The 24,759-nt window shown below is 38.9% G+C and overlaps 1 protein-coding gene across 1 annotated transcript in view; it reads right to left on the bottom strand.

Moving 5' to 3' along the window:
* LOC136875910 (serine-rich adhesin for platelets) overlaps positions 1-24,759 on the bottom strand; it is a 171,235-nt gene that overhangs the window by 9,695 nt on the left and 136,781 nt on the right. Inside the window, exon 12 of the mRNA XM_067149529.2 lies at positions 22,215-22,569. Coding sequence (XP_067005630.2) covers positions 22,215-22,569 — 355 coding nt within the window. The remainder of the gene's footprint in view (positions 1-22,214; positions 22,570-24,759) is intronic.

Raw genomic sequence — 24,759 nt, 5'->3', positions numbered from 1 at the left:
CGACTACGAAAGGCATCTGACTCCATGTTAGAGGTGGCCTAATTTTGAACCTGGCAATAGGTATAAAATGCCTTTGGCTGTGGCGAGCCCATGGTAACAACAGCCTATATGGATTAGCAGATATGATACCTCGGAAAATGTTAGGGCATCCCCTACCAAAGAAAGTGGAAAGGAACCATATTTGCCCCTACCCGGCTAGAGCTGGATAAAGGGAAATGGTGATGATGTTTGCTTCCAAGTTTATGTTTTTTTTTAAGTTCCCTTTTTTTAATAAGTCTTGTTATATGTGGGTTTGGTAGTCTATTTTGAATTATTTTAATTAATTAGGGCTCGTCAGGCATCGGGATGTGGCGACCCCATCGCCCAATATCTGTGACACTGTGCACTGTAATTAGCCAGCCGAATGACTCCTAGGATAAGGAGTCACCCTACGAAGTGCCAATGGCTTCCTCAGAAGGCAGCTGAGCAGGTTGAGGCTAGGGCACCTTCTTATCCTTGGAGTGAGAAACCAATTATCTGGTCAACAGCAAGACGATATGCCTTTACTGGTAAGATGTAGTGTTTACAGTGCACTATATCTTCTGATATGGGCTAGAATAAATTTGTTACTTTCAATGACCTGTCTGTCTCATCCTTGGCTTTGAGAATGTGAAAGTGACTGAGGTATGAGCAATGCTAGTACTACCAGCTGTTACACAGCTAGTCCCTGTAATGAATGGTGTGAAAATGTTGCTCATAGGTCGGTTGGTGCCTGCTCTTCAGTGGGCTTGGCAGACTGATATGTAATAGCAACTTCTGGCTCAGTGAGGAAAGCAACAGGAAATTACTTCACTCCTCATTTACTCAGAATGCCTCTTCAGTGATGCCTAGGCTATCTATGGCAGATTTTGGTGGAGCTGTTGAAGATCAAACCAGTCTTCAGGTTGAATACCTAACATACAGCATACAGATGCCAAGGGCAAGGGGAAACCACTGCATTAAAGATCCTTGAAGTAGGGGACTGCCTGTAGGGGTGAAGTACAGTGGGGACTTCGAGGGCCCTGGGACCGCTAATAAAAGAAATGGATAGTGTGCAGAGGAAAGCAGCAAGATTTGTAACAGGGGATTTCAGAAGAAAGAGTAGTGTATCAGAAATGTTAAAGGAACTTGGGTGGGAAACTTTAAGTAAGGGAGAAAACTAGACTTATAGGATTATATAGAGCCTATACAAGAAAAGAAGCATGGGGAGATATCCATCAGAGGCTTCAGTTGGAAAATAATTATATCGGCAGGACAGACCACAAATATAAAATTAGAAGGAATTTTAGCAGAAGCGATTGGGGTAAATTTTCATTCATTGGGAAGGGTGTGAAGGAGTGGAACAGTTTACCAGGAGTAGTGTTTGATCCTTTTCCAAAATCTGTACAGATATTCAGGAAGAGAATAAACAGCAACAGAGAAAATAAATGAAGTGTTAGAAGGCATTCGACCAGTGCAGGTTATTGTAAATAATAAAATGTGTGTGAATAAATTAATTCCATCCCCTGGTCTACAATGTAGAGAAATAGTTGCAAAACCAAAAGACATGAATCTACGGTAGCTGTGAAGGCTCTTCAGGAACTCTGAAAAGTGGTCGCAAAAGGGGCTCTGGTTAAGACGCAGCAGGTCGTTATGCTACTTAGGTTCCAGAATGGGGGAAAAAAAAGTAAATAAATGCAACGTAAAGTTTAATCTTATACCAGTTGTATAGTATCATTTGAAGTAATTCCACATACTGTATATCAGTTGACTATATTTGTAAGTAGTACAGGAGATATTATAAGTAGAATTTTGTAAACAATATAAATTTATTAAGGATGAGCTGTGTGTTTAATAGAAAAAATTGTTAGCGTAAATTGTTTAATATTGTATTATAGGAAAATTTTCTTCTCTTTTTAATTTAATATTTAGTGCTTGACGATAATGTATTTCAGTGTACCATTTGCCACCGAGGTAGACACCTCATTTGCAAATAAGATATTTTTATTTTGAAGTACAGGAAGTGAAGTAAAATTGTATTGTTTTCCAAAGTGAGCAATAGAAGTGGACTGAACGAGGCGATAGATACAAGCAGTTAACTGAAGGAAGTACACACAGACATATTTGCAGTAAGTTCTAACCATCAGATGTAATTTAATTTTGGTGTTAATTTTTAGCACTGATGGATCACTTTGGGAACCTACGGCTTTCTCCAGATCTAATGTACATTTCATATGAAACAGAAGATCTGGACAACCACCAAATCTAGCCTATATTATGACAATACAAAAGAGAGGAACGTATCATCTGACCCTAGCTCACAGTACTTTAACAGACAACTCAAGAAAAAAAAAAAAAATCCTTTGGCAAATTTTCAGTTGCATCTTGCGCAAGTAACATAACCAAGGGTTGTGTTTATTTGCTCCATAAATGAAAATGCTGTAAATACAGAAGCATGTATTCCATTTAATTTTGGTCTGGGAGAGGACATTTTGAAACATGATGAAACGTGTGGAATGCAAGACAATCATGCAGACATCAAGGGTCCAGGTTTCCTAGTGTACAGTTCCATAAGGAACAATACACAAATGCAGGATTTAACAGGTGTGAGCTTCAAGTCCTTGCCTTACTTCTTGCATTATTACCAAACTGTAACATTTCTGAAGTGTGTAAAGAAACTGGATTATTACTTTTTCTTGTTACAATTTGCTTTAACATAATCTATTAGCTTCATGTCCCATATTGATAACTGTACTGTACTGCAAAATGTTGGAAGTACCTTATAATAAATAATAGTATTAATTAGGTGGAAAATTCAATCTTTATAGTTGTGATCAATTTGCTTTACGTCACACCCACACAGACAGGTCTTATAGCGATAATAGGATAGGAAAGGGCAAGACGTGAGAAAGAAGCGGCCGTCACCTTAATTAAGGTACAGCCCCAGCATTTGTCTGGTGTGAAAATGGTAAACCATGGAAAACCATCTTCAAAGCTGTCAACAATGGGGTCTGAACCCTTTATCTCCTGAATGAAATCTCACAGCTGCATGACCCTAATTGCACAACCGACTCTCTTGGTATTTTATTAATTTTTATAGTGAAAATTAGATCTGGACTGTCATATCCTGCTTTAAGATTATTATTCGGTGTTCAATGGACTACAATTTCATGTATATTCACAATTATGCTTATGCAACTCGCACTGTGTACAAAATTATTAAATGTTTAACATTTAATAACTGAACTTCAATATGGTCAATATGAAAAAAATAACTTGTAATACTGTGTACGAAAACCTTCATATTCTGGCCTAGTAAGTAAAATGTGCAAGAAACAGTGCCTAATTGTCGAGTCATCGTTAAAGGCACAGAATTTAGGGCTGAACAGCCACCTGTGGTTGAATGCACGGATTGCTACATACCAAAAACTTTAATTGCAATCACGCCTGGTGGTATGATGGTCTTTAAGTCAAAACGTTATGGTGGGAGAGCTAGTGACTTATTCATAACAAGCGACAGTAGTTAATTAACTTTCTTCAACCTGGAGATGCTGGCATAAAAATTAACTTCTCTGGGGGTAGTTTTGCAATCATGATGCCACTGATCTTACATTATGGGAGATTAACAGCTGAGGAATTTGGAGTACTTACAATATTGTGAGTTAGAATTCATGTAGAAAAGTGTATTCAAAGAATCAAAATCTATATGTATACAGTACATATAAAATAGATTGATGTATATAATCAATTAAAGTTTTAATGTAGATATCGCTAAGATTTAGAGACATTGTCTCATCACCAGCTATTTTGACTGGAACAGATAACATTACCGACAGAGTTGCCATGGGCTCACCACAACTTTCACCAGTTATAGCCAACCTGTTCATGGAATATTTCGAACAGATAGCACCCATACAGTTCCCTACAGACATACGTGGTGACTTAGGTATGTGGGTGGCACGTTCGTAGTGTGGCCACACGACCTGGAAAAGCTCAAAGAATTTGCCAGAACAGCATAAATTTCATGTAAGAACTGGAAGAAATTGGACCTATCCCTTTCCTAGAAGTCCTAATGACCTGTGGGCTGGATGGGATATTAAGCTACTTTGTCTACAGGAAGCCCACGCACACCAACCGGTACCTACATGCAAGACTTGCACCATCACCTAGCGCAAAAGCAATCCGTAACAACCACCCTTGTCAACAGAGCAAAGATGTTATAAGACACACCACAGACTATTCGAAGAGAATTAACCCTTTGCTGTCCAATTTTCTGTCACATGTTCGAACAGTCTGGTCCAAATTAACTTTGCACATTTTTACCTAGTCGGATTAAACTCAAAACTTTTATTAGTAATAATAATTATATTATTATTATGATTACTACCATACATTCTATTGCATAGAAATTAGTTTCCATAATAATTTTTCCTCGTCAGTGCAGGAGGAAAGAACAACATAATAAACTGAAGTGGAGTGATGCAGCTAGGCAGAACCTGCAGTCCTCTAGTTTTCTGACCTGATAAATAACTTAGTCTAGGTGGCTCACTATCATGAAATGGTACATTATTCCGGTAAACATTATTGCCGTTTGCATTCTCATCTGTATGTGCGGAAGTATGTTCAGCATCACTTTTACTAAAATTATAAACCCTGACCTGAGAAGCGTCATCATTGCCATGTGCCGTATCCCATCCTCCACCTCGATCCATTACATTCGCGTGTCTTCTTGCTTTGTAGCAGTCACTGGAACTTCCTATTCTGAATCTTCGGAAACCGCATATGATGGTCCGAGATCATTCCACGCTTTTTTTTTACGCATAGGTCCAGTCGCTGAAGTTTCACTTGCAATGGTGGAGCTCACTACACCTTCATCTTCACTTGACAGTTCTCTAAACTCTTTGTCTAATTCAAATAAATAATTGTCACTGCTGTCTAAATAAACGTGCATACGTATTTTTGTTTCATTCATATTTGCTGATTTTATATCGCAAATTAAACCAAGACAATTCGCTTTCACAGATAAACATGCCTAGTACAACACCTGTGCAGCACTACTCACTGTAAACAAAGCTGACAGGCCGCGGGTAACTATGACAACACACGGCTACATATATCTCGTATTATATCCATGGAACAACTTGTGAAAATTTGAATTTATATCCATGGAGATAACAGAACGGCTTCTTTTGTGCACAATTAGCTCTAGAAACTCCAGGGATATCGATTGACCACAATCAGGTCAAAGAACTTCAATAAATAACTTCTCATGTAGAACGAAACATAATGTCGAGGTGAGCTCGACGTTGGACCGGTTACAATAAGCCATGATGTCGAGGTCACCTCGACGCTGGACCGGGAAAGGTTAAACACACTGTATTCCACTTTCTAAATAAATGGCTGCTGTCAGAGTGAGATGACATGTCTCACACACGGCAGAAGAAACAAAGCCTTTGACCATACATAATGTCACGGACAGGATATCCAGAGTTCTGAAGAAACACGATATACATACCACAATCAGCTCTTTATAGAAGGTATGTGATTTCTTTTTTTGGTAGTTGCTTTAAGTTGCACCAACATAGATAGGTCTTATGGCGACGATGGGGTAGGAAAGGCCTAGGAGTTGGAAGGAATAGGCCTTAGCCTTAAGTAAGGTACCTGGTGTGAAAATGGGAAACCACGGAAAACCATCTTCAGGGCTGCCGACAGTGGGATTCGAACCCACTATCTCCCGGATGCAAGCTCACAGCCGCGTGCCCCTGACCGCATGGCCAACTCGCCCGGTAGGTATGTGATCTATCATACGTACGACCTCCAGCTCCACCGGAAAGGAGTATACAGAATACTGTGCAACTGTGGACGGACCTACACTGGGAAGACAAACTGGTTCGTAGCCACATGAAGGACAGAACACACGAGACACACAAGTTTCCAGGAGCTCTTGAAATCAGCCATAGCAAAAAAACACATCACATAGCAGACATCGTATCATATTCGATGAAACCAAACTACTGTCATTTTCACCATAAAAAAAACCACCCAAATCCTATCAATAGAGATGAGGGATTACTGCTATCTACTGTCTGGAAACTAGCACTAAAAGCAAAAGGAAAACCTCACGCTACTCCATAGGGCAGCACTTTCACTGTGCAGTTGACTGTCAAGCATGGATATTCCAGTCTTTCTTCTACACTATCACCTAGCCTTGACAAAGTCTACTGGAATGATGGTGAAAGATAGACCACTAACCAACATGGGACATGATACAACAGCCTGAGGCACGATAAAAGTGTTAATTTAATACAACATGCTATTTTAATTTTCATTCGCAGTGCCATCTCAATGAATTGGAGGCTAATAGAAGACAATAGAGGTGACAATTCTACAAATTCAAAAGCTAGTCAATTACCCGGTCATGTACCACATTCCAGTGCTGCTAATTTAAAGATGGGTGATCCGATCCAAAAAAGAAAAATATGAAGAATCATATTTGGCTCTACAAGCAAAGAAATTGCTCTGAAAGGCTTTTGTGTGCAATGTAAGAAAGTGTTTAATAACAGATCTTTATTGTAGATAAAATTGCATATAGGTTTGGAAACAAATCACCCCAAATGTAAGGACAAGAGCATTCTTTTTTTTTTTTTTTTTTTTTTCAATGTAAACTTCGAGGGTCAACGAAGTGTCAGCAATAACATGTTGAAAACTACAAAAACTAACAACGAAAATGCAACAGAGGCTTCATACTGAGTGACTTACTGCACAGCAATAACAGAGGAAGGTCATACTATTCCACAAACCTTAAGTAAGCCATGTGAAAAAAAGGTACAGTTGTTTAACAATAAAGCCAAACAATATACATACCTTCCAACTGATACATAAAGAAAGTAAGAAAAAATCTAAGTTTGATTTCTCTTTGCATCCTGATGAATCAACAGACGGTGTAGTAGAGGAATGTGTCCTTATATGGGATGGTTGCTATTATGGGGTACTTAAATATCTCAGGCGAGTGGTGCTGAAATAGCATTGAGACTTAACAAACTACAAAAGCACATGATGAAACATGTTCTGCCAGTGCGCTCCCGTATTCTTGTGAGAGACAGCTATATTGAACTGATGAAAGAAATTTGCTTCTCGGTATGATATGTTGATATTGATGTCTTTGCCTACACCCATAGGAAGGTAATTTTTCTTCACAAGAAACTTCTTTTTCAGTGACAGTAAGAACATGAAGCTATCAGTTGCTGCTTTAGATCTTGGGCTAACTCTACTTTATCTTAAAGCTTGAGGAACCTACCATGGAAAGTTCCCTATTATGGAGTAGTGAGGAGGTCATATTATTAGAAAATTAATGTTGTTTCTTTTGGTATGAATGTTATCAGAATGATTTCCGTTTCTTCACTGTGTAAAATAGCTGACTAATAGCTGAATAATAATAATAACAATAATAATAATAATAATAATAATAATAATAATAATAATAATAATAATAATAATAATAATAATAATAATAATAATAATATTTTTATGCATGTTTATTTAACAACCACCGATAATGAACAGCCAAGCACATAGGGAGTCACAAGTTTGTCCGCTGGAACACCTTGTGATTTTACAAGTTCACCGTACAAAGGTCAGCTCATGCTGCAGAAATAAAAACGTGCCACTACCGCCTCAAGGAAAAGGATGAGTGGGGAAATGAAAATAAGGATGATGAAGATGCGGAGTGTCTCCATTGTGGAGGCCTTTTCTTGGACGACCGACAGGAAGAAACCTGGACACGGTGTAGGTAATATTTGAAGTCGGCACACACTGCTTGTGCAAATGAAACTTCGACCAGATTCCTCTGCGAAATGTGTGCAGGGAAAGAAAACATGGACAAATTGAAAATAAGAATGCTCAAACAATAACAATAAGCAAATGCAACCTTGTCGGGTTTTGAACCCAGGACGATGAGTCTGTGCACCCATCCATCCTGTTGAATATATGCATTATTCTCTGTGATTGTCTGCAATTGTAGTTATTTATGTATTTTCGTTAGATATCCAATCCTATATTAGGAACCTTTATCACCCCGTATTAGAAATCCAATTTAAATAATAAAAAAAATTGAGTTATAATTAGAATTGTGTATTTTATGAATAAGAATTACACACTACAATGTAGAGAAATAGTTGCAAAATCAAAAGACATGAATCTACGACAAGTAATGAAGATCTTGAAAGTATTCAATAAACAAAAAAGGCACTCCATATTAGGCTACTTTAGTCTAGTGTTACTTGTATTTGTCATCTATATTTCAAAAATCAAACTTGCGGAAGATCTGCTACTCTGTAAACATCTTGCATGTCGTACTTGATAAACAGCTTCGGAACTACATTGTGTTTCATGACAATCAAAGGGTTTCACCAATACACCTGGTACTTACATAAATACCTCAATTTTGGAAGCCGTTTTACAGCAGACTAGGCAAGAAAAGAACGATGCATACATTATATTTCTTTACATTCGCAAAGCTTTTGATAACATCGGACATGCGCACCTCCAGAGCACACTGGAGTCGGTCGGAGTGCCCGAAAAACTGACAAGGCTGCTAATTGCACTACAAGAGGGAAACGTGACACAGACACGAAAACAGGTAACAAAACCCATAAAAATTAATCGTGGTGTGCTCCCCTTTGTCACTGGCATTATTTAACGTCTCTACCAATCATATTGTGGAAGAACTATCTGAAGATTCTTTAGCAGGGAATTATGGTTACTCGACTGGAAATGAGGAGCCTAACCTCACTATAATGTGTTTTACCGACGATATGGTAATATTTGGGAAAAATACTGAATCTGCTGCCGAACCAGTCAGGATCATCATAGAAAGATTTAAGGAACTCGGCCTCTACATCAGCGCTTCAAAATCAACTTGTCTTTCTATCAAGAAGGGTCAGCTAACGGAGGAGAATATCATCATAAATGACGACTGTGAAATTAAATCACAGTGCAACAGAGGTTTGATTCGTTACTTAAGTGTGAATTTCATGAATGAACTTAACACATTCACGCCCGTATCCGAGTATTGCCTATAGTGCGTGACCATGCTGTGGACCGTATCCGAGTTAGCCCGGATAAGCGCAACCTTGAACTGGAGCCGTTCCCACACAGCTGGGATCTATTTTGGTCACAAATATGTGCGAGAGAGATGAAGGTAATACCCTTATGAATGCTTGTACTCACCAGAAACCACATGGCCACAGCGATTTTTCCCTCCCAATGCACTCCTTTTGTTTCGTTTTTGAAGGTAGCCTAGCGCTGACCCAATTAGTTGCGTAGTTGGTTTGTTATTGCACAAGCGTGTGTATAATCGAGTTCTGAATTGTAACCATGGCGTGTAGGAATAATATAAATGATGTAAGTGGTGCGAATTTACAAAGCACAGTTTTTCAGCTGCTGGAAAATTATCTTGGCCAGGAGTACACAGTCTATATGGACAATTATTACAATAGTGCTGAACTCGCGGAACATTACGGGAATAGAACACTGCCGTATGAGGAACAATACGGTCGAATAGGGGTGTACCAAAAGATCTAAAGGAACATCAGGGAATTCTCAAACGAGGGAAAAGTGAACCCGACATACAAGTACAGTTACCTCTCTCTGACATCTTAGCTCCAAGTCAACGTCCCGCGATTTTGCCGCCAAAAAGGGCACTGGCCAAGGATCACCATTGAGGTTAGATGGGAAGAGAAAAGAGCATATTCTCTTGAAGATTCCACCATCAAATAAAGTCAAGTTCTCCTCAAGAAGGCGCAAAGCGTGCTTCAAAAATAAAATTATTAGTGAAACACACTATTTTTGTGGAAAGTGTGGTGTTCAATTCACCCAGGAAAGTGCCTACTACACCCTACAGAGATACTAGAGGACTTTATTAAGGTATGTGGAATATTTTGTTTCTATATATTGTTTAGTTTAGAACTTATTGTGAAAAGAATTCGTTGTTGTTTGCTCTGCCACTAACAGGTGGAATAGCTGGGCCAGCCCTTTAAATAGCCTGCTCAGATGATGGTCGTGAATGTGTTAAACTGGATCCACAAGCCGTACTTGACAAGACGCGAAACAAGATTGACACCCTTGTTAGCTCACCATTGCTACAATCTGACCAGATATTTTCAATTTTAAATAGTTCAATATCATCTACTCTTATTTACCCACTCCAAGTTACTCCCCTAAACAAGATACCTCAAACTTTTCTATCAGATGCAGATAAAATATTAAAGAGTGGAACTGAAGAATTATTACAACTACCAGCAGACGTTCCGGATCACATGGTGTACACCGAAAGGAAGTATAAAGGCCTCGTTTTTTTTCCGCACCACTTGGAAAGCCAAACTACAGCATATTAACATCTGTAATAAATTATCACTTGCAAATAACGGCTACATTAATGCAACTAGGAACTTGGAGCAAGAACGTACAATTTGTTTGCAAGATCTAGCCATAGAAATGAATGATCAAGTTATGTCCAAAAGTAGCCATCTTCCCAATGTAAGGAAGGTCCAACAGATACTATGAGACAGAGAGGTTCAGTCATGGACGAAGTTGCCGCACAAAGGAAAGGGCATTGGACTCTTCCAGGAATACACGCCAGGGAACAAATGGATAAGAGATCACCAAGGCTTATCCTGTGCGGAATGGAGAGCGGCCATCAAGATGACAGTGAATGTGCGCGCCGTTCGCTTCGTGCCAAGAAGGTCCCAGGACAACACCCTCTGTCGGCCTTGCCACAGAGAGCACGAAACTCTTGCCCATGTCCTGGGAGCCTGTACTCACGGGGAGGTATTGAGAAATTCCCGCCATCATATAATACGACACGATTGCAACCCCGCTGAGGGATCACGGTTTCACGGTGCACGAAGCGGTCTCTGGCCTAGCTACCGACGGGAGTAACATGCGTATTGACATGATAGCCTTTCAACAAGCTAGCAAGCAAGGACTAATCTTAGATCCCACAATACGCTTAGAGTCGCACGTTGGGCAGGCCGAAGAGGTGGACGCCGAAAAGAAGTCAATTTACCAGCCAACTGTAAACTACTATAAAGATAAATATCACCTAGGCAATATTTCAGTCCATGGACTCATGATCGGAGCTCAAGGCACAATCCCTAAATTTCTTGTACAGCTATGGGATTCTCTCGTCTCAACTGGCAATCGGACACGACTTCACGGCATCGCCATCACTGCAATACGAGGTTCAGTGACCGTACTCTGCAATCATCTATATAACATTTGAAGAACCATACATCATGCCATATCCCAAATTCATTGCAAATTTATTCCTGAGCCTTGTAGTGGTTATTTCTATCTGGCACACTAGCAAACTCAACAGTAACTTAGAAGACAAAATACTGTGCAGTCGACACACTTTGTCCTTGTGGCAGCCTCCGCATGGGGGAAGTTGTATTAATAAATAAAATATGTTTGTACATATGGAGCCAAAGCAATAACAGAAAACAGCTGGGGGAATAGTACGAGTCAAAGCCGTAGCCCATCAGTCCTGTGCATGCAGTCACTACGTACTGCGTCGACTAACGCTTGTTGCCCGTATGATGGAAAATTATTGTAGATCTGTGTTGGATGATGCAGTCAAAATAGTGGGTTAATTATGGCTACTCAATCCAAGACTGTTTAGATTAAGGTACTTTGTGAAGAAATGGGAAGCATATATAAAACTTTGTTGCTTCATACAGGATAAAGTTCTCGTACAACTGTTTGAACTTCGGAAATTAATTAATTTTTTATTAACCATACATTTAATCTCTTTGAATGTCTAAGAAATAAAACTTGGCTGCAACAAATTACCTTACTTTGCAAATATTTGTACAAATGCAAATGAACTTTTTTTTTTTGCTAGTAGGTCTTACGGCGACGATGGGACAGGAAAGGGCCAGGAGTGAGAAGGAAGCGGCCGTGGCCTTAATTAAGGTACAGCCCCAGCATTTGCCTGGTATGAAAATGGGAAACCACGGAAAGCCATTTTCAGGGCTGCTGACAGTGGGGTTCGAATCTACTGTCTCCCAAATACTGGATACTGGCCGCACTTAATCGACTGGCAAATGAACTTAATCACACATGCCAAGGTGAATGAGTCTTTATAATCACCGCCAGGGACAAAATTATTTTTCAGCATAAACTTTAATTTGGGAAGATATGTGTAGCAACAAATCAATATGAATCCTTTGCAACACTCAATGATTTTATGGTAGATATAGAAACTTGCCACAAAGAATCTGTAGTTAATAAACATTATCCAACATTTAACTAGTCTGCGAGTTAGCTGTGCCGTTAGAGGCACGCAGCTGTGAGCTTACATTCAGGAGATAGCGGGATTGAACCCCACGGTCGGCAGCCCTGAAGATGGTTTTCTGTGGTTTCCCATTTTCACACCTGGCAAATCCTACCTTAATCAAGGCCTCGGGAACTTCCTTCCCACCCCTAGCCCTTTAGATATATTTTCCACCTTTAACCGAACAACATAATGTCATTGTTACTTCAAAAGCTCGCAACTCCTCCAGCCACCAAAATCAACATTTTCGGTCTAACGAATGCAAAATATTGATCCTCAGCTACCTAAGAAACCTTACAAAAGAATAAATAACACATTTCCCACCTATGGCAAAACACAAAACCACATACAACGGAATAAGAGAATTCCTATTAACACAAAACCTCGTAAGTTAGTGTGTGGATATACAAGGTTTTGGGGTCTTATTCTGTTAAAACAAAACCTTGTAAATGGTCAAAGTGAGGTTTTGATTCTAGTATTTTATGAAAGCTGTACAGCCGAGAAGTGACATGGATGAGTTTTTGTGCCTCTAATTACACTTGGTTAGTGAAGTGCTGTTAGCTCGACTGGAGTATGAGGTTCCTTACTTTCAGTAATACATATTTCAGTAATAACAAGTGATAATAGTTTGCATGGCATTGTGTTAGTTATGATTCACTGTCATTGAATCTGTTGTTCCTAGCCAAACTGCTTATAAGGCATGGTGGTGGTGGTGGTGGTGATTATTGTTTTACAAGGAAGTAAAACTTGGCAAACCTCCTCTACTGAACTTTTACACCAATGGAAACCTCTAGATCAGAGACACTCACGCTGGACATTCCGCCCGGTGGGCGTCCAGTACTGTAAGCGGGCAGGCAGGTGATCAGCGTACGCTACAGTAGAAACTCGATTATACGTTCCCAGAAACTACGTTTTCCCGTATTATTCATTCAAATTACGTGGTCCTGTGAGTATCGTAATTAAATCACGTTGTAAAAATCCTGCATTAGCCGTTCCTCGAAGAAACAATTTCCCGGATCAACCGTTCAGAAATTTTAGTCCCATCAACGCTAAATCCTCGATCACGCATTTTTCAAGAAACTGTATCTTACGAAGGGACAGCTACGACATACGGTACTTATGGATTTTGGTGTTGACATCCCGTCATTGCGGTAATTTGAAGAAGTACTGTACTGGAAAAGCGATCGGCGATCAACTTGCATAAGGGATCATCTTAGCATCGCATTCGGGTAGTATTGTTTAGAGAATCAGTGGAAATTATAAAGCAGAGAGTGCCCACGACAATTGGAAGGAGACAGAGCACATTTCGACACCTCTATTTGAAGATGGATAGAGTTTCGTCAAATGTTCGTACTTACAAAAGGTCTGCATTATGTCCAGGGTTAGATGTGTATTTTTTTTTTTTTTTTTTTTACTTTATTTTATTTGCGCACGTTACATTAAAAAACTTATCATTTCGCACTCGTACCGACTTGTACAGCGAGCGCGCTTTCCAGCTGAGCTCAAGGTTGCGAATAATCATAATTTCAGAAGTGTTATTTTTCTCTTTCCAATTTGATTGTGATTATTGACAGGTAGAACTAAATATAATGCATTCGAGAACTTGAGGATTGATACTTTCGAAACCATATTCTCGAGTTCAACATAACCTTTAAAAGTCGACGTAGGCCTAATTTATGCGGTACAAGTTTTCCATACTCTGACTATAAACAGTATACCTAATTACAATGGAAGATTAAAAAAAGATTTTGCAAAACGTGTTCATGTTGGGTGCTTTTGTATCTTATGCGCTTTATTTTATTAATGGAATAATGCCCGCACCCTCATTTTAGAAAGGCTCATTTTGAAAAAAATGAAATGAACTAAAATTCCTTTTATTGGAAGAGTAACTTAGGCATAAAAAAATATTTCGTATCGCTCCGCGAGGTCCACGTGGTCTTTACGCAAATATCATTGCTATGAAATATATTTTCCGTGAAAATGAGCAAGTAGGTCTACTTACATGACAGGCATTTCATTAATCTGAACTTGGAATAGGCTCGATTCCCTGTAGATGGGAAGATTCATTGTCTCTTGCATCACTAGAATCCTCTCCTAAATTACTTACAAGTTCGTCACACTCCACGTCTAACGCCCGTAGGCGGCTGGAATATCTAATTGAAAGATAAAATCACAGCGACGAGTAATATGTTAACGATTATGCAATTAATAAACGTCCTAGATGGATAAAAGAATGTGCGACATATTTCCAGGACTACGACAACTAATTTTCAGACATATTTTAGGTTATCTAAAGCTTCCGAACATAACCTGGAATTCCCAACACATAGGTAGGCCTAAAATGAATTCTCGACTATAGCTAATATCTTGTATGGTATATGACTGGGTGACTTTTGATGAAGAATGAAGGAATACTGACTTATTTTTTGAGTAACGTACAATGTGTAGGCTGTAATTGGTTTTTCTTATTCCCTTTGTTAATGCTTTCTGCCACCAAGCTCAATAGTGGACATAATTTATGCAAATTATTTGCAAACCCCCAATGGAAACAAAAACTTGTTTACAATTCGATAGTGGTGGCAGCACGCAGTCATTTGTTTCCTGTACGTCAGTATGAAAAAATGCGGTTCAAATTGAGATTGAAACGAAAACTTAGTTTTGGTAAACCGAGATAATAAATTCTGTGGTGAAGACGAAAGTGAGCGTTATCCGAAATAATGACATATCCGAGTTTTGAAAATCTAAGATAACAGCAAAAGTTACCGACGGTGGTGAATAAGGGCCTAAAACACTTCTCACACGTGGTCTCTTTTTACTGGACAGTAACACGACTGATGGTGGATAATTCTTTTCGTGCAATGTAAACACTTGAAATAGACACACCGGCAAAATCTGATGTTAGTTTTGCGAAAGAGTAAAACCTCGCTAATTCGAAGTCTTCGTAATACAGAAATCGGACTTCCAATTATGTGATTTCGAATTAACAGCCATCTTGTAATTTAGAAATGCCAACCCTCACCAGTTTTTGCGGATTCTGCTTTTCCGCATACGGCCTGCTAGTGATATTGTGGCTTTCCTTAAAACGCTGAATACAAAAGAATTACTATTTAACTCTATTTTCAACTGTGAAACACACCGAAGTGAGTGAAATTGTGGAAAGTTACCCCTGCACGTTCCGGAAGACACGTTCTATAATGACATAGAGAAATTTTGAATTTAAATTACTCTGTAAAATACGGCACTACTTAAAAAAAATGTAAAGTCAGTTTAGAATTAAAAGTCTGAATGGTTTTCTGTTTAAATATGACATATGGGGACAGTTTTCTTCCATCTATGGTTGCACAAAGCATAACTGTACACTCGGTATCGAAAACTAGGTGAGCCAGGAGCGTGTTGGCAACCTTGATGCAAATAAAACCTGCACCCCAATTTCATACCTTGATTTAAAAAAAAATATGCGGGGATTATTCGCGTAAATACAGTATTAATGTGCGCAATCAGTAATGCACATGAATTACATAAACTTCAGAATCCTAGAACCAAACTCGTTGATTTTATTCAGAATGTAATAGAAAAACTTCTTGATTCAACTGCACCACAAGGAGAGCTAGCTACAGACAGTAATGAATCTGGAACAATAGAAGTCGCTACATCATCTGTAGCAGAACCAGCGGGGGAAAGTGTGATGATTATCTCAAGAGGGAGCCAAGGAAAAACTCAGTGTGCAGACTGGATGGGAAAATGTCGGGTCACAAGTTGGTTAAACTAAATGGTAGTGAAAAGAAAGTCCCTTATCAGGTAGTGTAGTGTGTGTGCGAAGAAGAAAATCAGGAGCGGAACCACATTCTACGCCTTAGGCTGCAAGGTAGCTCTACATCCCGGTGACTGTTACTCCAGATACTACACCCTTAAAGTGTATTAAAGGTACGTTTCAAGTTTCAGTAGTTAATTTCCAGTAGTTTCCGAGTTATAGACATTCCATTTTAGGGGCGATAATTTACCTGCAGGAGTGAAAAATGGCTGGCCTAGGGAGGTGGACGGCCATTTAAATGCCTGACAGTCAATGTGTTAATATCCAGATTATAGTCGCAAAACCTTTAGTTTTAAGCGTATCTGAACTACAAGAATGAGACTTTTCATTTCAAAAGCCCTATATGCATTGGCCAGGATTCAAACCATAGCTAGCCTTGTGGAAAGCCAGTGACATAATTTGGCTATCACTGTCTCATACCATAGCCTTTAAAATGCAGGGATAACCTTATGAACTGAACCCTGGCAAAAAGCTATACCGGTAATTTCCTACATCACAGTGACAGACTTGTTCATTTAAAAAATTTTAACATATCTACGGTTTTTGAAACTTAAGGAGTATAGAGTAACCATTCTACGGCCATTTGCTTCTAAGCAAATTAAGGCAGAGGCGAGTTTTGCATGATTCGGTACTTGAAATACTACATACCACTTTACGTTAATTATGAAAGTGCACAATCAATAAATATATATAGAATTCAGGTGAGAAATTTTCAATTATCAGACAGCAAGAGAGCACTGTTTCAGCTTTGAGACTTTGGTATATTTATCCATGGCTCCTTCATATGACAAAACACATAATATTATTAAGAAAAGGCTACCATAGCACTGTCAAAGCATACTAGCACTGTTCTGAAGAAGTTTTTGAATAATGAGATTATAGTTCCAAGTAAATAATCACAAAATTAACAAAAAAGTTCCAAAAATTCTATGCTTGAAATAAATATGTTCAGTTTCTACTAAAATTCTATGACTTTTCACCTTATAAACTTTCTTTAATTCCTAAGAGATGAGAGAAAATCTTGTATTGTATGAGCTGTAAATAAAGGTAAAATTTCCATAAAGATATTGTTCACACAACTATAATAGGAATCAGTGATAGCTACTGTAAGTTGCTGCCATATTGCTAACATACTGAAACTATGATCAACACAGAAACACTTACAATTTACTACAAATAAATCTCTACTACTTTCACAAGCAAACTGGCTATATGGTAAAAATTTGTCACATGCAGTCAAGAAATACAGTAGAAGTCCGCTGTAGCAAGTACGGCATAGAACGAGAACTCTGTTATAGCGACAACATTTTTCTGTCCCTTCAAAATTCCTATATTAAACTGTGTATCGTCCTTCAGTTACAGAGAGAAACCTATCACTGGCGCATCCGTTATTACGAGCGATTAAGCACGCACGATTTTCCGTTACCGATATTTATGCACCCCAGCGATGATATTGCATGCGATCGATTACCTTCGGCATCGTTTCCTCGCTATGTGCACTAGCGATTTCTCTCATCGACATTCGAAGGCGAAGTCGGAGTCGATTAGTAATATCCGTCGACAGTTGTTCCGTAAAGAAAATTCAAAATGAAAGAGAACATATTTTCGTAAGAAATGTGTAAATAACATGTCCGATAATGGTTGTTAACTCATTAAAATTAAGGCTGACTAAACGACCACTTACTTTTGAGGCTAAATACTGCAATTAAGAATGGGATACACCTTGAGATATGGCAGAGTGCTTAATTGATTTCAGAGGTTAGTTTATATTTTGTCGCGACTGGTTAAATTACGGAAAGACTATTATGAAAATTTATAGCGAGGAAGGTATAATTTCTCTACTGGTCCTTGAAGTGTGTTTTCATCATACGTATAGTATGGTTAAGTTAGGATACATGACGCTGTTTGAATAAGAAAACTGAAACGTTTGCAACAAAATGCTATCGATCATCTTCGGCACGGTATAGTTTTCTCACTTTGTGCATTTGCGAGCTCTCTCGTTGACATTCAAAGGCGATGTTGGAGTTTATTAGTAATACCCATTGACTGCTGTTCTCTAAAGAAAATTCGAAATGAAAGAGGAAAACACCTTATCGTAATAAATGAGTAAATAACGTGGCCGATAGCAGTTAACTCGTTAAAAATAAAGACTGAAGTAACGATATCTTAATTTTAATGTTATATAAGGAAATTAAGTAAGAATGTGTTACACCTCAAGATATGGCGGAGTACATCACTGATTTCAGAGGATATTTCATATCTTGTCGCGTCTAGTTAGGCTATTTACATGTACATTTTTCGCGAGGAGGTTATTTCTCTACATGCGTTTCAAATATGTTTTCATGATAGGCTACATATACGGTTAGGTTTGTAACCGTACGTATGTACGATCCCCGAGTTTTTAGGTTAGGAAATTTTCGTATATAGTTTGTTAGGTTAAAATCATGTAATTTTGTTTATTTACCATGTAAAAACGTAATATTATAAGAAGAATGTATAGTTAGGGAATATTGCATATGTTCATCATTATATTTTGTATAAATTTCCGTTTGGGTAAGAATCTGTAAATATGGCCTAGCCGTAAGGATTGTGCAACCGGGAAAACTGCGACTATATCGGGAAGGACGGTTGAAGTCAGTTGGATGTGTTGCAACAGGTGGCTTGAAAACACGGGGTACGGCAGGTTGTATCGGTTGAAGAATTGGAGTGAATCAATGTGGACATACATGAGTGGACGGTCTATGTCACATCATATACTCGATAGCCAATGCGAGGGCTTTGTTTTGAGCAAGGTTTGTGTTGACAGAGTGACGCGAGAAGAAGTGCCGGTGTGAGCGTTGCTACCACTAAACTTTTCAGGACGCGATTACCACGTGTAGCAAGCACATATGAGTGGGTAAGCGTGTGCGGCGAGTCATTCTGATTCTGATTCTCATTGTGTTTCTGACTCTGATGCTGATACTGTGTGTTTCTCATTTGTACTGGTCTGCGGGAGCGACGTATTTGCGCAGTTTGCTATACGATCTGCTATTGTACGTGAGTATCTGTTACGGAATGATCATGGTATAATCTCAACGACTTACCGGCTTTGCAGTGGACTTTCTGTAAAAGAAAGTGTTTGTTTGGAACTTGTCACCCGAGTATGCAGCTTCAGTTGGTGGAGAATTTTGCTGTTTGCTTGCCTCCGGACATGTAACGCTTTCTGTCCAGCCAGCAATTGTAAAGAATTCAAGACGACGAAGAAGTGTAAATAAGGTTAGGGATGCTGTTAGTAAAGAAGGTTGCATCCATGTGTAGAGAAATAGTCGTCGTACTTTTCTCTACCAGATTAGGATTCACGGTAACAGTGGAGTGCAGTGGGGCTCTTACCTGGAGGTATGTTAAAAGTATAATGATGTTCGATTTTAAGTGATGATTTTAATGATGTGTAATTTGCCTTTGTAGACGGCAAACGAGTAAATCTAGTGAAGAGATGATTTTGTTGGGTAGTATTGTGTATATTAGCTCTATGTAAATGGCCAGCACTAAGTGGGTTGCATTAGTGTTGATTTTGTTGGTGTTTGTCACATATTAGTTCTTATTCGATGTTCGATTTTTAGTGATGATTTTAATGATGTGTAATTTGCCTTTGTAGACGGCAAACGAATAAATCTCGTGAAGAGATGATTTTGTTGGGTAGTATTGTGTATATTAGCTCTATGTAAATGGCCAGCACTAAGTGGGTTGCATTAGTGTTGATTTTGTTGGTGTTTGTCACATATTAGTTCTTATTCGATGTTCTATTTTTATTGGTGAGTTTAATGATGTGTAATTTGCCTTTGTAGACGGCAAACGAATAAATCTCGTGAAGAGATGATTTTGTTGGGTAGTATTGTGCATATTAGCTCTATGTAAACAGCAAGCACTAAGTGGGTTGCATAAGTGTTTATTTTGTTGGTGTTTGTCACATATTAGTTCTTATTCTGGGAGTAAAGTCATAGAATCAAACTTAAAGTGAGTATTTTGTCAGTGGAGTGAGGCTGAACCTGGCATGTTACCCAAATTTAATTTCAGGGGTTATATAGCAACAGGTAAGGTTACAAAGCAAGTCTGGAGCCTCGTCAGCCTGAAGACCGTCGCCTTGGGAGAGGGAGTGGCTCGTTGCTCTACATAATTAAATATTCCTGCAATTGTTTTGCAGGTGGCGCCCATTATCCTTGTTATTTACACTTATTTGAGTCAACGTTTATCTGTTCAGTATTTCAAAAGTCTGCAGTAGTTACAGGTTAGGTGACGCTGTTTGAAGAAGAAAGCTGAGGTGTTTGCCACAGAAATCTCTGGAGTGATACCGTATTTCTCTGAATCCAAGACTTTTTTTTTTTCTCATGCAAAAACTCAAGGGTTGTTGCATTCGCGGCCTAAGAGTAAGTTAATGGATACCACTGGCAACTACCGTGGTAACCATGCTGCTTCTTTTCACACGCGCACAGAACTCGTCGACAATAAACGACCATCTCTTTACCACACATCGCTAGCCGCCACAACCGGTTGTACAGAGCCTGTGTGTTTCTCAAATCTGTAGAATGACATCAAAGCATGCGACCCTTCGAATTCTTAGAAAAGCCATGGCTACTCAGTGGCAGAGTCATAACACGTCTATTTACTTGATGCTTAGTAAAATTAAGGTTTATAGACAGCACGAATATTTTCGTGATGGATAGTCGTATTGTAAAGATATGTGGAAAAGGTATTGCCGGCAAATTTTCAACGGGTTATAGTCGATATTATGATGCCAATTATAATGTTTATTAAACACACGGAAATGTAGAATAATTGTGCAGCCGCAAGAAAATACGGCATAGGCCTAACTGAAGCAAATATTTGGCGTTAGCGCGAAGACAAAGAGCTAAAAAAATGCGCACTGTACAAAAAATGCATTCAGTGGTCCGCAACAAGGACGCTTTAAAGAAGTCGAAGATGAAATTGTGAGGTATGTGCATGTAAAACACAAGGGTGGAATGGCCATACCGTGGCTCAATAAACTTGTTCGTTGACTTTCAACATTCGCCATTAGGCCAGTACATCGCTAGCCGCTGAATTTGGCCGAACCCGACAAGCGAGACGTGCGTGTAGTGGCAGCCGGTTATATCTGACGCTGCGTAAAAGTAATAGTTTTATAGACAACAAGAATAATTTCCTGATGGATCGTTGTATTGTAGAGACGCATGGAATAGGTATTGCCGGAAAATTTTCAACGAGTTCTCTTCGGTATTATTATGCCAATGTTGAGTTAAAGGTCCTTAAACCCGCGGAAATAAATAACTGTGCAGCCGCCAAAAATAAATGAAATACGGCGTGACAAAAGTCAAGGTTCGGTGTCTAAAAATAGTCTAAAAATGCGTAGGCCTACTGTAAGACAAGGCATTCATATGATTTTACAAACTTCTTTTTGAGCCTGATTTAAATTTTTTGAAGGAAAAAGTGGGGTACATCTTGGATTTGGAGATATACGGTACTATATTTTTTTCAGAATGAAATTAAACATACACTTTCACGTAGTATCGGATTACGAAAAATAACAAACAAGTAAGCCGTTGTGTGGATATCATCTACGGAAACGCAAGTTTTGAACAAACTGATTGCCGTTTCATACCGATTTTAAAGTGCATGAAGGGTTTTCCGACTTTTATACAAAAATCGGATATAACGACAATCCGTTAGAGCGAGTAAATTTTTCGCTGTTATGAATTCTCGCTATAACGGACTTCTACTGTACTTTCTCCCTCCATTATCTACTACACTTAACCCTAAGATACACATAAAACAGAGCAGGTACAAGTTTTCCCAAAAGCTAACTAAAGAGAAACAAGCACACTACATACCAGTACATAATCTTTAAGAGAAGTGAAATTCAAAGTCACTATGAACATTTTCCTTATCCTTCACTTAACACATTGTCTTAAAAAGTTCTTAACACTTTTTGTTACCAACCTAAGAAAGTAATTTTGTGACATTTTCATACTGACCTTTCTGCAAATAGTAAAAAGAAAAGACGCAGAAGTTTTATTCTTATAGGTAGTTTTTATAACTCACCTGCGGGGAGAAGTTTTGCTGACAGACTTTCTTCGAAGTTTAGAGTATTTTTCCTTCAAAGATTGAGGTGTAGATTTCCTTTTTTTTGGTGTAGTTTTACTGGGGCTTGATGTTAGCTTTTTCTTCACTGGTGAAGATGATGGTGAACTCTGTTCAGATTTTCCACCAGATTCATCTGAATCTTTATGGTTTTTATGCTTACTAGTACTTGTCTTTGAAGATGTCTTGCTGGAATTGGAGCTGGACTCTTCTGTAATGGTTTGTAAGCTGGAAGGATGTTCACTGATATGACTAGAGCGAGTCTTGCGTAACACATGAGTTTCAGGTGGAGAAAAAACAAATCCCAACGCAGAACCTGCAATAAAACAAAACATTTTGCATTATTTTTGAAAATGAAAACAGAATACAAGCAACATAATCAATATGACAAAGGAAAAATGATCTTGAATAACACACTAAAAATAATTCTTGTCACAAAGTTAGAATATGACTGGTCAGTAACCCCACTGTGGTAGTGAGTAGATTGGAGAGCCAGCGTCTCACCGCCGAGTGTCTAGCAGCGGTAAATAACCTGATCCCCTACGGTGATCAACAGCATTGGGCGGATGAGTTTTCGGAGATGGGGTGATGGTGCCCTCAGTCTGACCCCAGCTTAGGGGCAGCTGCAAAAGGTGTCTGTACTCCATGTTAAGAGCGGTCTGAACACCTAGTGGCAGTACCTCTAAAATGCTTTTCAGAGTGGGAACCTCATCATCATAACAGCCTAAAATGAAAATGGTACTCTTAAAGGATAGGCCGTTCCCTGGAAGCGATGCACAGTTCTTATCATGGGTGAGAAGTGGGTGACCAGTAGAGAACATTATGAAGTCACAATAATCAACCTCATTTCACGGAGTGGAAAGTCAGATGAGTTCATGTGATTTCATGGAGAAGGAGAATATAACTATGATGGAACTGAGGAGGTTAAGTGAAGAGGAAAAGGAAAGGAGAAGTTGAGGAAGGGATGCAGACTCTAGTTGAGTGGAGAACATAAGGCAAAGAATGGAGTGGGGATAATAATGAACAAGATCTTAGGTGAGTGTGTAGAAACTGTGGACTACGTAAGTGATAGAATAATACAGTTATGGGTAGAGAATGGAATAAAAGATTTAATCCAAGTTATGCACCCCAGACTGGAGGCAGAGGCACTTCAATGCAACGGCAGGATGCGACAGAAAAGGAATTTAAGAAGTAACTGGACCTTTTTGATAAGGAAAGAGGAACAACGAGGTAGAAAAGTTGGTGGATTTTTATGTGAGAAATGAGTTAATTGTGGGCGATACATGGTTCAGGAAGAAGAATAACTTAAGTATTACCTACAGGATACGGATGGGGAAAGAGAAGGACAAGGACAGTACTTGATTACTTCTTGGTGGAAAGACTACATCATACATAGCTGGCAGCAAAAATGAAAGAAGAAACTAGTGATAATAAAAGAAATAAGAGAGAAGCAAATCAAAGTATGGAAATTAAAAGATATGGAAGAAAAGAAAAAAATCCAAAATAAACTGAAACAACACATACCCAGAAGTGAGGTGGAGAGTGTGGAAGTGGAATGGGATATGTTCAAGAAGGTATTTGTACGCTGTGCAGAGTAAGCTTGTGCCAGAATAGCTGAAAGAGTGAAAGATAAGGAGACCCCACAGTGGAATGAGAGTGTAAAGGAAGCAGGAAAAGAAATAACACAGGAACTCACCATGGGCATCATGGAATGGGGGTAAAATGGAAGAAAGCATTGGGAAATGAAAAGGTGCAAGAAAGTAGTAAGTGAAGAAAGAAGAAAAGTGGGGAAGGATTAACACGAGAATTGGAAGAGAATGTGTATAGTGGTAAAAGGATTCTATATGGATTTGTATGAAGGAAGAGTCTACACAAAGCAAATGAAAGGGAAAAAGAGAGAGAACATTACACAACCAGAGGAAATAAGGAAAAGATGGAAGGATTACTTTGATGAACTCCTGAATGTGAGAAGGGTTATAAATGAGATGATAGAGGTAGAGAGCGAGGAGACAGAATCTGAGAGTGAAATCGCAATGGAAGAGGTGGAAACTGCTGTCAAATGAATGGAAGTGGGAAAAGCAGCCGGACTGCAACAAGGACCTGTTGGTCTTCAGTGGCTGTATAGGCTATTACAATGCATTTTGAAAGAAAAATCTGTAACTCATGACTGGAGTAAAGAAGTAATAATACCTATATGTATTTATGAAAGGCGCAAGTAGATATATGATAATTATCGAGGAATCACACTCGCATAGAGAATATGTGCAAGCAATGTACAAAAATTGTTGCAGCAGTGTCCAGACACATGTGGGGAGGACAAAGTGGTTTTGGAATGAAACTAGACTACTACAAGGAAGTGTGCTGTCACCGCGGTTATTCACAATGGTTAAGAACAAAACTGTGAAGGAGACAGAGGTAAAATATGAGGACAGCAAGCTGAAGGAAAAGCTGTTTGCAGATGATACTGTGATGTGGGGAGCAAGCAGAGAGGAAGTGCAACTAGACA

The sequence above is a fragment of the Anabrus simplex genome, chromosome 6 (genome assembly GCF_040414725.1).
Source record: "Anabrus simplex isolate iqAnaSimp1 chromosome 6, ASM4041472v1, whole genome shotgun sequence".
Lineage (NCBI taxonomy): Eukaryota > Metazoa > Arthropoda > Insecta > Orthoptera > Tettigoniidae > Anabrus > Anabrus simplex.
Note: the sequence above shows the minus strand (reverse complement) of the source record. Positions and strands in the feature narration are given on the sequence as shown.